The sequence below is a fragment of the Wasmannia auropunctata genome, unplaced genomic scaffold, assembly GCF_000956235.1.
Source record: "Wasmannia auropunctata unplaced genomic scaffold, wasmannia.A_1.0 LD336000.1, whole genome shotgun sequence".
In the NCBI taxonomy this organism is placed as follows: domain Eukaryota; kingdom Metazoa; phylum Arthropoda; class Insecta; order Hymenoptera; family Formicidae; genus Wasmannia; species Wasmannia auropunctata.
This window is the reverse complement of record NW_012026890.1, coordinates 489,974-506,903: the sequence shown is the minus strand read 5'-3', so window position 1 is coordinate 506,903 and position 16,930 is coordinate 489,974. Positions and strand designations below refer to the sequence as shown.

Sequence of the window (16,930 nt, the reverse complement as noted above, 5' to 3'; positions counted from 1 at the left end):
TTTAACTATCTTTATTAGTGTAAGTAATTTATTCTTGTAATATCTTCTTTTAGTTCATTATATAATTTCTTGGTTAAATGTGTATTTTTTATGATTGAATCTGTCTCGTAGAAAAATTTCTCGCAGCGAATCTTCGACTTGAATTAAAGCTATTATTAATATCAATTCTAATATGTATGAAAAGCATGTTGTTTTTTCTTCGTAATAGATTTTAATTTTGGAGTTTTTAATTAATTTTAGTTTATTTTAGTTAATTTTAGTTTTGGAGATTTATTTGGGATATTTCTTTTTAATTTAGATTTTTAAAGTAAATATCAAGTTTGTTTTATTTTAATTTAAGTGTACTTTAGTTTTTTCTATGCTTTCTAATATAAATTCTATTATAAGATTAAACAAAATTAAAAATAATATATATGTCATTATTGTGAAAAACTAGTTAGTCTCGAATAATTATTCAAATGTTTTATAAAAGATATCAAGCACTATTCCATTTGTTTTCGGACAAAAATCTTTATTAAATTCTATAAATTTCACCGAAATGTTACAAACAAAATTAGCTAATAATTAGATACAGGGATGTAATTATATCATGAAGATAAAATTAAAGAGTCCCCTTGTACCTTTGCTCTGAAGTTACAAAATACAGTTCATCCTACACGCGACGGCTCAATTCTACGTTTGTACTGCCGACTGCGCGTCGGAATTGTTCGTTATCAGTCATCGCACCGATTGTACCGGTACCGGTATGCTCTCGTGTATCAAACCCGACGAAAAAAGGCGTGCCAAGGCGCAGACTCGGAACGCGATATCAGAACACTTCGTTACGCACGGAGATCCCGTACAAAGCCGGCTAGCTTCAGAATTGTGTAATTACTGTCTGAGAATTCAGCTTTCCAGCGGTCTTAAATTATCGCGAGAATACCATGCAATTGCACAAGATTCTTTTGTCGCCTGTCAGCTAAACGTTCCTATCCGCAATGGTTAATAAAAATCTTTATTATCAAGCAGTATTAATTATTTAACATAGGAGCTTTTAGTGATATAATTGTTTAGGGGGTATTCGAAATTTTATAAATAATAGAAATTAGTGCTACAACAAATAACATTAAAATATTATTAGTTTCTTTTATACAAAAATTTTTTACATTAAATATCGTTATCGAAGAATTTTTTCAGATTTTATGCATTTATGCAACTTTAATTTTCTACTTCCAAACAAAATTTTTGTAATAATTTAATCGTAAATAATAATATATTCAATTATAAAAATTATTATTATTATTTAATCGTTGTTAAATTTATTAAATTTATAAAATTTATAATATACTAATTGTATAAGTATTAATATATGTACAATAAATTTGTATAAATCTGAATATAACTCAATCCTTTTAAATCTTTTGATACCAGTTGCAACACTATCCTTTGTGCACAATTCTAATTGGACCTCTTTCTAATTATGTGTATATGTGTGTGTGTGTTTTTATAAATGCTTGAATGGATTGGATTTTCCAACTTTAAATCGGTATCTACTTCAATACCTCTGTCCTTCCGTTTAGCACACTTTTCGCTGTAGTGGGATCAGTCGATCAATCGAAAGTTGCAGGACGAAAAAACGGAGTGGGAATGATTGGCGAGCCGTGCCTAAAACTACGCCTACATCGGAACTATCAGAGAGTACCGAGGTATCCGCGTCCGTATACACATTTACCGCCGCAGTTTCGCAGTTCAGTCGTGAGAAGGGAGCGGATCGCGCGCGAAGCGGCACTCTCGTGCATGCTTCAATCGAGTTTCGTAGTGCTCATCGGCCTCGCGACGTCAATCAACCTGTCGAAGTTGAGCAGCGCGGGACATCCCCACGTGCAGCATGGGTGTGTGCAAGATAGTTAAGTGGTTCAAGTAAGTTTCCGTCTTCATTTCGAATCGAAGATGCAAGAGGAAAGTGCTAATGAATTAGTAATGGAGGAAAATATTGAAAAGAGTTAGAAGAAATGTATCAGAGTATTCAATTCGAATTTTACGATCTTCGTGTGTCTGATTTAATCTGTTTTTATATTATCGCCTGATTTCTCGATTTATTGATCGAATTATGGGGTAGGTGCCTGTGTTTATGTTTAATAATTATATAAGCTGCTTTATATACATTACGTTTTATTCGTTTTTGAAAACTTGCTGTTTCATCGTCGAATTCATTATTTGCTAAAGTCATGCCTTCGTTCAGCAACAATATTTAGAGCAGAATCGATTGTCACAATATGGATTTTATGTGTTGCTCTGTACAAGAACGATCGACTTGTAGTTAAAAGGTTCCAAGTTCGAATCCGACCGTCATCCTACATATGCATATTTACAGGAAAAATATAACAATATATCGTCTTACCGCTTTTATTACAGAATAACACGTAAAATTTAAAAAAATTAAAATTTATTTGTTCTAGAATAACTTAAATGCTATTAAAACAAATAAATTTTAATTTTTTTAAATTTTAAGTGTTGTTCTGATTAATCATTTCTGCTTGTTTATGTGTGACTGTAATTTCTTGTAAATTTAAACTTAAGTTTTCTGTCATTTCGTGGAATTTTTGCAATAATATGTTATATTTCTCTTCTAATGCCTCGTGTTCTTGAGGCAATCGTAATTTGTTTAAAGCGTTAAATCAAGCTTCTGACATCTATTTATTATCTCCCTTATTGATGATTTATTTATGTATAATTTAAAAGAAAACTAATGTACTTTGCCTTAAATATCCTGTATATTTGTTATATCATTTCCGTTATTATCTTCGAACACATTTTAAGAGAAAGAAAGAGGGAAAGAGAGAGCAGTTTGAATAATTTTCTGACTTAAGAAAACAGTAAGTTTGTATCGACGTATGATGCTCGAGGTGAAGGTCGCCGACATTCGTATCAAATAAAGCCGATAAAAGCGCCAAAAAATTAATCAGTTAAATATAACAAATGTTAAATGTATCGACAGTATAACTCTACGTTAAACAAGAATGTTTGATTTTGGAATCTACAGTACTATTTCTTTTTCGTTACATATTTAAATTTTTTTACTACATTAAGCTATAAAGAAACGCATAATTTCTAAAGCGAATAAACTCATTAGATACCTAGCATTATACTCGGGATATCTCTCGCAACGAAACACTTTCGTACAAGTCACTTGAAAAACATCTAATAATTTTTAATAATTGCTGATGTTTGTCAAGATAATTTTTTTCCTATTGCAATTAACTGCGCGCATATTTATCGTTTATTATGCGTTTAGTCTCTCTCGGGAGCAATTCAAACAAATATCTATCTGGGAGATATGCAGCATGAACGCATTTATTAAACAGTCGCTATTTTATCGAGCTCAATATCTATCGAACGGAAGAGAAATGCATCGCGCGATAGACATCTCAATCGTGAATTTACATAAAGATAATTGGGCGATATCAACGGCTCGCTCGATCGATGCTACGCCTGCGTGAGAGAGAGAAAGAGAGAGAGAGAGGGTCGGGAGGGAGGGAGAGAGAGACGCGTATCAGCTCCGATCTGAGTAACATAAGCGGAAGAACATGTGCGCGCGCGCGGGAGAGATAGAGACTCCACGATTTGCTTCCGAGTTTCTCTCCACGCGAGGAGATCTCTCGATTGCTTTCCATCTCATGAAAATGTTCCGAAAAGTTCGAGCGTGTCGAAGACACGGGCTAATTACGGCCCGAAAGAATAGTGACTGGGCCTCCCGCCGCCCGCGGTGAGTTTGGGGCAACGGGGGCGTACCGTTAACTAGACGTTTCACCCAGCCGTGTAACTTGCGGGCCCGTAATGACCGCCATTATCTCCTCGTCGAGTGGGCGCGAGATTGCGCGGCATTACCGTGCTTTAGTCCCGTAAACCGCTGTAAAACTGCACCGGTATTTAAAAGCCGCGCGGAACCTGCGCCGCGCCGGCGACAAGTATAAAAAGAAACGGCCATTGTCCCATTGAGCGAGTACAACAAAGAAAGCCGTGAAGTTCGCGAGCGCCGCCGGAGGTGATAAAAAATTTTATCTAAACCGGGACGACTGGAATCTTGTACGTAACTCTTGTCCCAGAACGAATTTTAATGTTATATCCTAGAGAATTTGGATTTTTTTTTTTAGAGAAAAAGTTTTAAGGGAAAAATATTTTTTTTAGATGCTATGTGCTACAAACATACAAATATACTAACAATTAAATTAATTAATTAAAGTAATTAAAATAGTTAATTAAATTAAAGTAGTTATAATTTTAAAAAATAACGCAATTGAATATAGAACAGTCCAACTGCAATTTAAATTAAATTAATTAATTAAAGTAATTAAAATAGTTAATTAAAGTAGTTATAATTTTAAAAAATAACGCAATTGAATATAGAACAGTCCAACTGCAATTTAAAATTAATTTGAATTAATCAAGGGTATTTGTTAATCAGAAATCTTGATTTTAATTATATTTCTTAATAATTAATAATGATCAATATAACGATAAATGTAGGCACAGAGATAGTGTTGCCTGTATTGTAAAATTAATTTGAATTTATCAAGTATATTTGTTAATTAAGAATCTTGATTTTTAATATTTCTTAATAATCAATAATGATCAAAACGATAAATACAGGCATGGAGATGGACTTCCTCGACTTGTGGATTTATATATATATATATTATATGCATATGTTTATTAATGCACACGATACTTCCTCGATTGCAATCTGACTGAATATAAAAATGGATGTCGAATAAAAAAAAAATAGCGTGACTTACTTGCTAATGAATCGAAAAATCAAGTATCTTGCCCGTTGGCACCTTCCTCTCTAATTAACGCCTCTTAATACTCATTAAGATACATGCGAGCCCGTGGAAACGCGTTCCATATTTCTCAGCGCGCGCACGCAGAATGGCCGAATCGAAAGTGCATCGTGCGAATAATCGTAAATTAGCCAGCTCGCACCTATATACACGCAACTTTCCAGTTTATCACTTTATCTGTCAAGGTACGCAAATATTTTTCTCATTAAGTAAACGACGTTTCACAATCGAGTGTAACAACACGCGCACGGTCCGCAATGTTTTATCGCAGTTCGAAAATATGTATCGCGCGCGGAAAATAATCTCCTCTCTTGTGGCGAGAAAATTATCGACAGAATTTTATACATTTCCAAGCGCAAGCTAATGAGCGATGCGGAACTTATCGGCTCGAATGAACGCGATAAAAATACGTCTAATAATGAGAGAGCATTTATTAATCGCGAACGTATATAGGATGTTCCAGAAGTTCCGTACACTTTCTATCGATCACAGTATCGAAAGTCTTAACGCTTCGATCTTGTGATTTTGTATAAACGTGAATTTGTATAAATGATACTAGTTGTCTGAGTGAATTAAAAGCCTTTGTAGAGTCTCATCTCGCAACAATGTATAACATTTTATACAGCTTTTATACTGCAGTTATTACATAAACGGATTTCTACGGCGAGTGATCTTGTAAGTGAATTTATGGTATCTTCCTACATAAACTTTCAACTGATGCTCAATGAGGCGTATAAACGACGATCACAAAGACGTTGTAACTTCATAAATAATCATTTATTTTCTATGAGAATAATAGTGGTGCTATCCGCATCTTAATGAACAAAAATTATCTCGCATTAAATTAAATTTGCCAGGTAATTGCCTATAGGTAATTTAAAATACAAAGAAACTTTCTACCGGTTGAATCTGCTTTATAATCGTATTATTCTCGTTTAGAATATGATTTATAAGTTTAATAACCCGCGTGAAAACCATGAAATCCGTTTTGTGTAATGAATGAGAATGCTTGCAATAAATCATGATATAATTGATATGTATAATATTTACTACCACACAGTCTCAGCTTTATTAATATAAAACACGTAATAGATTACTGCCGAATTGTTTGAAAAAGTTCACATCACTATTTCATTATAAAAATTTAATATTCCAATAAAAAGTTTAATGATTTTCGATAAAATAAAATAAAAAATAGTAATAGATAACTATATTTTTCATTCCGGTTAATTTGAAATTAATTTCAATTTGTCCTAATTTAATAATTCACTTTAACTGTCAAAATGAACAAAGTTAAAAAAATAAAATTTATATAATAAATTTCTTTAAATTATCGATAAATTTCTTTAAATTATCGACATTTCATCAGAAGTTCTTATATCTCTGTATTTGAAAGAATCCATTATCATCCATTTCACCGTTACGAATAGAATATATAATATCGTATGATATATATATTAAATACTGTTTACGAGAGAATAGGTTTGTTGATTTTCGTGTTCCTTCCAAGGTTGGTCGAGGCTCTAAAGGCTGACAAGCCCAACCTAAGATTAGTGTGGTATCATGATTGTCACGATACATGACTCCGTTCCGTGAATTCCGTGAATTATTGTGCGCGATGAAGAAACTACTGACATTTCGATGGTTTAAAAAGTAAGTAATTCAATCGTCTAGAATCCTAGAAAATTCGTCAAGATCTCTTATTAAAATTTGATGCGAAAGTACGGATGTATTATTCGATATAAAAGAAGTTAAAAATGCTTCAATTAATCATAACTGAAACTCGTGATTTAGTCAAATATATTTACCGTTATTGGTATAGGAATGAAAAGATAGAAACTATTAATTTTCTTTTTGTCGTGTAATGCATTTAGATTTCCCTATCATTTTTAGAAGAGTGTTAATTAAAAACGTATAACTTTGTTTCACCATGTATTAACTTATTGATAGCCACATTTTTCCAATTTTAACATCTACCAATTAAAATTTATATTTTTACCATGAAACTCTGATAGCAATAATAATTAGACGTTAAATAATAGAATATATATAAAAGAATATGCATTTTTAGCAATGATTTTTAATGATCTACGTTTCTACACGACAGAATGAAAATTTATCTAGTCCACAGTGTATCTAATTTTGCGACGTGTATTGAAAGACATGTACTGTGTATCACAAAAGTAGACACGATCCTTAATCTCTGATATCGGCCAGTGAAACGGCAAGAAAGGGAAAGGGAGAGAGAAGCGTGTTAACGAGAATCTGTGAAATGATTTCGCGTCACGAAGTAATAGGCGCCGTTGTTCTGTGATCCGTGGAGAACGAATCGTCGGGGAAAGTGCAAGTTCGCGGATACGATCGATCTTGCGGTCGCGCAGCAATTGCCGTGAATATCGTACAACTCATCGATCTTCTACCGGTTTTTGTTCTTGCCTCTGTTTCGCCGACGCGGCTCGTCCTACTGACATCGGAAACCTTTATTATTTTGCCTCTCAAAAATCTATCAGTTACGCTCAGTTCGTAGATGATTTTTTAAAAATCTCACACAAAATTAATTAGCTTTCTACGATAAGCTGTTTGTCTTCAAAATATACTTTTCTTCCAACTAATGATAATCACTTCGATAATTATAATATTAATAGCAGACATTTCGTCTTTTGAAAAATCTTCTTAAGAAAATAGCAATGAAGTTATAAAGAAACGAAACGTATGAATATTTAAAAAAATATCGACACGAATACCAATAATTTATATAATATATAAATGTAGAGTAATTGGAGGAGCCAAAATTTATCGATAAATATGTGCGTATAAAATCGATAAAAATATTTACGGTGACAAGAAAATATTGTGTACTGAAAGTTGCAATTAGAACACAAAGTATCAGTATTCAAAGTAAATCTCAGACCAATCGCTCTTTTTTTTTTCAGAACAGCCACGCGGTCGGACAGGGACGTACAGTCCACGTCGCCGATGCCACAAGACGGCCCCAAGTAAGTTGCATACCCGATTGTCGCGTGTAAAAAGACAAATTTATATCTTGGTTCATATCACAAAGCATCCCGCTCGTAAAACGTTCATTCGCAGTGTAACAAGAAAGTTTATTTCGAATTTTTTATTTTTGACTCCTAATTTTTGTCGAGTCAGGAAAAGAATTAAATTAAAACGTTTGGTTTTTTTTACGGGATTTTCCACGTTTTTAACAATATTCGGAATTATTACAAATACTTATACGCACATTCAAAGACACTGTCACCAGCTATTTTCGTAAAGTTTTTTAAAATATTGCGAAGAGAATAAGAGATTGAAAATTGTTATTACATTGTGTGTAAGATAAATATTATTCCGAGAAATAAATTCCTAATAAAACATACTTAAACGAAAATATCGCATGTTAATAGTTCCCATAAATAATATGTTATTGGAATATAAACAAATAACGTTTTCATAATAATTTTAGATCTTTATAGTACAATATCTCGGTTCGTTTCAATTTCTGATCTTTGTAATTTTGCATAAATCTATCATATTTGCAGAAAAGAAATTGCATAATTAAATTTCCTTTGGCAATACAAGACAACACGAGTTTATCACACACAATATAATATTTTAAATATTACGATATTACGATAAAGTAATATTTAACAATAAATTATAAGTGAGCCAGCGAATAATGCAATATTATACACGAAACTTCTCCAGAATTTTACTTGAGGGGGTTCTATATATGTTATATACTATTCCTCTTTCATTATATTGAAAAGTCATCAGTATTTAAAAAATAAAACTTACCATTCACCGACGCGCTGGATGCTCTCCCTCGCTGTAATCCATATAGGTAATCCACATAGGTAATCCAGGCACTACGATACAAGACAATACGAGTTTATCACACACAGTGTAATATTTTAAATATTACAATATTACGATAAAGTAATATTTAACAATAAATTATAAGTGAGCCAGCGAATAATGCAATATTATACACGAAACTTCTCCAGAATTTTACTTGAGGGGGTTCTATGTTATATACTATTCCTTCTTCATTTATATTGAAAAGTCATCAGTATTTAAAAAATAAAATTTACCATCCACCGATGCGCTGGATGCTCTCCCTCGCTGTAATCCATATATATAGGTAATCCACACACTACGAATAGGAACTACACACTCGCGTTTCGGACATTGATTTTCGACGGACGAAATTAAAAGAGACTTTCGTAAGCGTTATCACTTTCGACTTAATTGGAGCCAGGGACAGAATCAGATACGGACGCGAATCGTTTTCCGAATGTGAATTTTCGCGCTGGGAAAAATTAGGAACACTTTATAAATTAATTATTCAGATATTTATGTTAACGCGTGTCAATACTATTGTTGCAATTTTAATAAATTTATTAATTCAGGACACGGTAATTGCGGAGTAGATCTTCTAAAATAGAAATAATCTTCACAATCAACGATATTAGTGACGTATTTTAGCAGCGCAACTATTATCTGGACGCAACAACGGCATTTGAATCAAATCATCGACGGCCAAGTTAAGCCAAAATCCCTTATTTTCGTCGACGCTGTTGATTATTTCGACACTCCCACTATCACGCGTTTATTTCTACGCGACACTTATTCTCCGCAATACTCCGAAAGTATACAGTAATAATTTAAATATGACAGTCGTAAAGTAAATCGAGGTTATCGAGGGACTTCGCGACCGCGTCGATCGTAGATCAACTACAGCCATCTCGCGAGCGCGTCGGCAGAACCATTTCTAATTTTTATGAAATAGACCGAGTTATCAATCATAGCTAAAATAATAGGATTTATAATCATGGTTTCGGTCGATAACTACGTACACGAAATACTGAATCGCGCATGCAAATAATCTCGCAAGATAATCACGACATTACCAGCTATACCTTCGCGCTTTCGATTTCCGCAAAAATGCAACTGCGGGCAATGACCAACGGCTAAAGTAGAAAATTATCGTTATCATCGCCCAGACTACGTACCACACTATGACCAACACACGTACACATTGCAACTTCCATACTAGATCGCTACCAACTGCACGTACAAATATGACCAATTATCTACGTGCGTACATACCGACAATTTCTACAGGGTAAACGATTAATTACCACATATATATATGTATAAAAAGGTATCCGCGTTTTAATTTATTCGCACACATGCAAAGCTATATACCGTACGATTGAAGCTACGATCGCGCGGAATATGCCTGATGAATTTCTCACGTTCGCGTTGTCCTTTCTCCGGGATTTTCGGAGTATTACGGAGTATTACAGAGCATTACAGGATCAGCTTTTTGGCATTTCGACCAACTCCGATTAACTTTAATCGACGATTAACTCAGTCACCCAGATAGTAAACAATTGGCGTGACTTATCATCATTTCTGCGCCCAAATGACGACAAGTACGATTAATTTAGCTTCCTGGGCGAGTCAATTCGTCGATTAAATTTTATCGGAGAGTCGATTGAGTGGCCCTTAATTTCGTAAATCGCGCCTACGTGCTCGAAATTCGTCGTCGTTCACGATATTCGCGTCGCGCAAGCTCAACTTTAAAACGAGAATTTCAGCGAAATGATCCCTCGCGAATTCGCGCCTCCGAAATTCACGACCGATGCACTCGGCGTCCCCGGCGACGCCATTACGTGCGTTCACGGTATACATTCATGCGTTTCGCGAATACGAGATCAGGGTGGGACTTACGTGTACACCTACGCGGTTTCTCGAGAGGCGAATTCGACGCGCGATCCGAAGCCGATCGTCGCCCGGCCCCTCTCGACCGCGTCCGCGTCGTGATTCCGCACGAATTCGCGAATCCGCCGCCGATCTCTCGCCGCGATCCCGCTCATTCGAACTCGCGACGCGAACTGCAACTGGCCCCTCCGCCCGCCCTCGTTCACGTGACGTCACGCGCCAATTTCGAATCGCGATCGCGCGCGAAAACGAGATCGACGCGCCAAAATTCACCCGATCTCCGAATCGTCCTCGGGCGAGCGAACGTCGACTTGCCGATTAGCCGATCCGCGAACGTCCACGCACCCTCGAAGGGTCGGGATCGAGGGCCGAGTAACGGCGGCTCGTTTCACGATTCCGGCATCTTCGCGGCGCCCGGCCACTTTTCGGCGCCGGCAGCGCCACGTAGCGAGCCGCAGGCTCGGCATTCGAAGGCGGCCAATCACGAGGCCGGATTCGGCGATCTCTCTGCTTGGCGTCGCGACGCCACCGGCATCGCGTGATGCCATCTTCCAGTAGCTCCGGTAAAAGTTTAGTAGTATTAATTAGCACGAAGAAAGCCATTCGGAGTGAGGTCGAACGTACGTAAACACGCAGGTGCGTTCGTGTCGTTTTTGGAAAATTTACATTTCGTATATCTTTGATTCGTTGAACTCTCTTCTTTTCTCTCTCTCTCTCAAGGTATACCCGCAAATATAAATTGCGTTTCATAATTTTACCGTATCTGCAAATATTGATCTTTATCAAATTTTTCGCTGCAGTTATACTTCTATGTGTAACGGAGCGACACTAACTATATGCGTTTTTCCACAGTAAATATACGTTTTTGCGAGCGTTGTGAAACGTACGACGCTTGTGATGTGGTGGAACGACGTCGACAAACGATTCTGCGATTAGTTACATATATCGCTTTTTAGACAGATCGGCGTTCACACACTGCAGTTGTGCAAAAATTTAGGGCAAGCCGTGCTAGGCGCCAAAGATATAGCTCGCTTTGTCACATGGAAAGTTGCGAATTTCCCACAGTTATGGCAGTTTCGAGTCCACGCTGCTTCAGGTATTAACTTACTGTGAGATCTCTGAGGAAATCTCTGAAGAATCTCTGAGAAGAAACGGTTACGATAATTAAACGTATAATTGCGCTTGACACCTCCAAAAAAATTTTTTCTCCAAATTTATTATGTATAAATCATGTTTTAAACTTTAATGATTTTCCTTTTTAAATATATCTTTTAATTTATTAACTCAACGATAATAATAATTAACTTTCTTAATAACTTTTCATATTTTTAGTTCTTGAAATTATGTGGTCATGAACATAATATTTTCAAATCGCTAAATCTTCTAGTTTGTTTCAGTTTTTTATTTAATGAATTCTTCAATTCATCTGATTTTAAATATTTTATATCTAAATTGTTTGCTCATAGAGAATTTTTTCCTAGTGATCAGATTCTTTGACATCGGTATTTTTTCCTTGGATATTTTTTTAGATTAATTATGACTGTAAAGAGACCATGTTTCTTACTTATCATAATTTGAAATTTTGCTGAATATAAAGCATTTCTCCTTATACTTACTTTATATTCCATATTAAGTTATTTATTTTAATTATTTTTTTTATTTTATATCTAAATTGTTTGTTCATAGAAAATTTTCTTGTAGTGATCAGATTCTTCTACATCAGTATTTTTTCCTTGGATATTTTTTTAGATTAATTCTGTAAAAAGACCATGTTTCTTACTTATGATAATTTGAAATTTTGCCGAATATAAAGCGTTCCTTCTTATACTTACTTTATATTCCATATTAAGTTACTTATTTTAATTATTTTTATATCTAAATTGTTTGTTCATAGAGAATTTTTCTCATAGTGATTAGATTCTTCTACATCGGTATTTTTTCCTTGGATATTTTTTTAGATTAATTCTGTAAAAAGACCATGTTTCTTACTTATCATAATTTGAAATTTTGCCGAATATAAAGCTCTCATTATACTTACTTTATATTCCATATTAAGTTACTTGTAATTATTTTCCAACAGTTTTATATTTTTACTTAAGAGATTAAAAAAATTTAAGTAATTTTTAAAAAACGCACCAACAGTCCACCGATAGCAACTTAATTGCATAGCAGCCTACACAACGTAACGCTCGACGTATCTGAAAATTACAAAGTCAGATACGCGCATCATCGTTTACATCGTTTACATCATCGTGACGCGATACCGACGCCTGTACTATGACCGTTGCCACGAGCATATTTCCTCAGTTGTGCGAACAGTCGTGTCTGGTGCGCGTCTACTCTCTTCTCTCTCCGACGAGATACTACTTCGTTCTTATCGTGTTGTAATCCGAAAAGTAATTATGAACAATGTCTTCAGTATAACTCGGTAATTTTCGGTAAATTATGAAAGAGCTGTCTTCGTGAGCGAATAAATTCTGAAGCGACAATTATATAATTTCAATATTCTACTATAGATACTATATATATATATATTGTAATAACATTAATATAACCATTTTATGTTAATATCAATTATTACATAATGAGATAATTGTTAACTTAAACTTTTGAATTATTATATGTGCATGCAAACTTGATTATCTTACTAATTTATTCAATTTTGTATTTTATGACCTGAGAAAGTGGTATTCGAACATTAAAATCCGGTGTTTTATGTGATAATTGAAACTGACATGAATATGTTACTTTTATATATGCAATAATTTTCTCTTTTATACTATTTACGTATTGTTAAAGTGGAAGTGTTCACAGGATGAGGCAATAATAATTTGTAAGTTAATTGAAGACACATTTGCATGTCCGATCTCATTTAATTTCGAAAAACAAAGGAAAATGAAATATAAAGAAGCAAATATTATTGCGAATAATCGACAATACTGAATTTGTCTTTTTCCTAACTTTTCAGGCTGATTGCAGCAACATTATTATTTTGATTTTAAGTGAGGTTTAAAATTCTGTCTTTCTCTTTTTAAAACTTTGGAAGAGAGGGAGGGGGAGAGATAGAGAGAAATATTTTAGCCTCACTTAAAACCAAAATAACGTTGGTCAAAATAACAATCAGACCTAAGAGATTTTTTATTTGGCTTTGATAGTGACAGTTTTATATACATTTTTATATTCTTAATTTCTATAAGTTAAATTTCTATTCTTAATTATTCATTGATCGAATCGTTGAAAGTTTTAAGGCCTCTGACGCTACAGAATTAAATATTTATCATAGACGAGTAGCATTTTTTTCTTTGATGCTGTACCTTACAGCTACTTGCTCTCTGATGAGATTAGTAAGCTAATCTTAAGATGTCTCTTTGCAGTGAATATTATCGAAATTTATTACAACAATTTGCGAATCACTGCCAGACGTCCAACGGAGAGACTACCGATCCGGACTGGGTCGTCTATCTGCCCAAGGAGCAGAACGCCGAGCAGTCCTCTGAGAAGGACAATCGAAGGCCGCGGAAGCACGCACAGTTCGTCGCGGGTGTACCGCACGTGGGTGCTTCTGAAATATTCGAGATCGAATGTATTGCTGGCACGGAGAACAAGTGTCTCGAGCTGATTTCTGCAGAATGGCACAATACGAGAGTGACGCTGAAGAGACACGTTTTATCAACGTGCCGGGATGCGATAAAAGCGGACGTGGAGATCCTTAGGTAGGCATCGCTTTATCGTGTATGAAAAAAAAAGAGGATAATTACAATCGTGATCAATTCTCAGAATAGTAAAAAAGAGTAGTAAGAGATGTAGAAGAATAGTAAAAGACGTTCTGTGTACTTTTTTTATAACACGATCGTATGAAGTGCTTTTATATAACATGACCTTGCAATTGTTAGCGAAATTCGGCATCCCAACATACTGCTGCTGATGGCCACAACGTACACAAACGAGCACGGCCTCGTCTCCATCTTCGAACCCATCGACTGCTCATTGTACAGTTACATGCACGAGCAAGGCGAACGAATAAACGTACAAGGAATCATGCAAATTGGCATGAAATTGGCGAACGCATTAAAGTACTGTCATATGCGTGGTTACATACACACGGCGATTAGCTCGCACTGTGTTTATTTTGCATCCGACACGACTGTTAAACTTGGCGGATGGGAACTGGCTAGAGAAATAGAAAAAGTATGTGGAATTTAAGCTATCTAATTGCCTCACTGTATTCTCAAAATGTATTCTCACTGTATTCTCAAAAATGCTAGCATAGTTTTATCTTAAAATATATAATATATAAATGTGAAGGTTTTCGGACATCAGTTGTTTTAAACTATAAATCTGTACAAATATCTCTTTTTATAAACATAATCCAAATAATTTACGAACATAGAATTTACATGAAAATTGATAAGATGACTGCTGTATGTACAGATGTCTCATAGATTGTCTTGTATATTTCTACGTGTTTCTGATTTATACAATTTAAATGACATGTTCTAAGTAACTTCATTACTCTGTAATAAACAGATACGCGAATTTTTCATTCACATTTGTCAGCTCTTACGCACGCGACTATTGCACCTTTACGAGAGAATTTAAAGTCATTCGTTAGCAGATTTAAAAAGTTTACAGAATAGACAGAATAGACTGTAATGAAACTGATCACGTCATATCCGCGATTCCACGACACACCCATGAGCGTTTCACTAACGGAAACGACTGGCATTGTTTTCGACAAAATGTTCGTTTCTGAATAAATTCGCTGTACCGTGTCGATGCTAATCGCACGCGCCGTCTGGAACGCGGAACTCATAATCACAATTAAATATGATGGATTATTTTCAACGATAAAGACTGTATTTACGTAGAAGAAATCTTATCTGTCAAGGAAAAATGAGAATCAAAAGAAAAAAACTATTACGTTTTATATGATTAATTTCATTTTACGTTGAAATCTAAATATTAATCAATTTTTTTATTTCATTCCAAAGGTTTCGCGAGTTTATATCGCAGTTTTCTAATTAGCTTTATTCCTTATTTAATACAGAAAGAATATTTGTGACATATATAATTCAGTGTTAAATGAAATGTTAAAACAAATTTATATTTAAATTTATTTCTTTTGTTTTTAGGCTCATATAGAACGCGATTACGAAAAATATTTACGACTAGAGAATTTCAAGTGGCAAGCACCGGCGATATGTTACGGGCTATCTCCCAATAAAAAAATCGATGTTTACTGTTTGATGCTGTTACTCTGGGAAATGTGTACAGGCAAGTATACAATTTCCTATTTTTGTAATTAAAAAATAATTGTTATGTTTTTTAAAATAAAACATTGAAATTTTATTGATATTGTCTCACAAGGAAAAAAGATAATTGACGATAATTGATTAATAATTATTGTATAACATTATAATCCACAGGAAGTGTACCGTGGAGCGGATACGATCAATCAAATGCAGATCGGCAGCACATGATGCGAAAACGAGATATTATTATAAACTTGCAGAACGTTCCGTCGATCCTCCGTAGCTTATTAGAGGCTGGACTGCACCCTGACGAGACGAAGATAATGTTGGACATGGAAAAAATAGGAAGAAAACTTCATAGGCTGCTGGTAAATAGATATAACTAATAGATGTAATGTACAAAAATTTTCTTTAGAATTTTTCGTACAGTAATTCTTCGTTTACTAGGCTGCGTCATTACTTATAATTTTTTTTATTGTTTTAAGATGATATACGAGGAAGAAGAGAAAAATGACACGTTTATAAATGAAAATGGAAATAATATTAATAATCATAATGACCTTTTGTACAATGATACATTGTATCAAAAGACTTCTTCTGCGACACTTACACAAAGTAAGTCGTCGATAAAGAAACCATTTATCGGACAATCGTCTGCAATGGAGCCTACGATGGAGAAAAAATCCACATCCAATCAACTTCTCAAATATAAGAAGGAGCAATGCAATGGGGACTTGGACTCTAAAAGCATTATCAAAAGTCCGACTGCGTCTATAATCAGTGATAATATCGTGAGTCCCGTGATTAAAGAAAAGACTACTTGTACTCGTTGTGCAGAAATTTCAAATATAGTGCAAGACCTCGATGAGGGAAATAATGCACGAGCTAATATAAAACGATTGAAAAAACTGATAGCTAGTAAGAGGGAAGATTTCTTCTTTGGCAGCGACTCAACGTCCTTTTCGTATTCAACCTCAAGTGAGTAAAATTAGCGTACAAATTGGATATATAGCATTTTTATATTTATAATTAAATTATATCTCTGTTATAAGTAGTTATTTTAACTTACAATTAGTGTTGTTTATGTGTTAATGAGATTAAAATAGAACTGTCTCTTATACACATCTCTGA

The 16,930-nt window shown here is 34.5% G+C and overlaps 1 protein-coding gene across 1 annotated transcript in view; it reads left to right on the top strand.

The window, feature by feature from the left end:
• Nucleotides 1–2,074: 2,074 nt before the first annotated feature.
• The window catches only part of LOC105453286 (putative uncharacterized protein DDB_G0277255), a 17,164-nt gene continuing 2,308 nt past the window's right edge, over nucleotides 2,075–16,930 (top strand). The window contains 9 exon segments of the mRNA XM_011695093.1: nucleotides 2,075–2,094; nucleotides 6,331–6,359; nucleotides 6,362–6,473; nucleotides 7,754–7,816; nucleotides 13,922–14,260; nucleotides 14,441–14,735; nucleotides 15,680–15,821; nucleotides 15,974–16,167; nucleotides 16,285–16,777. Of these exon segments, the coding sequence (XP_011693395.1) occupies nucleotides 2,090–2,094; nucleotides 6,331–6,359; nucleotides 6,362–6,473; nucleotides 7,754–7,816; nucleotides 13,922–14,260; nucleotides 14,441–14,735; nucleotides 15,680–15,821; nucleotides 15,974–16,167; nucleotides 16,285–16,777 (1,672 nt within the window). The 5' untranslated portion in view covers nucleotides 2,075–2,089.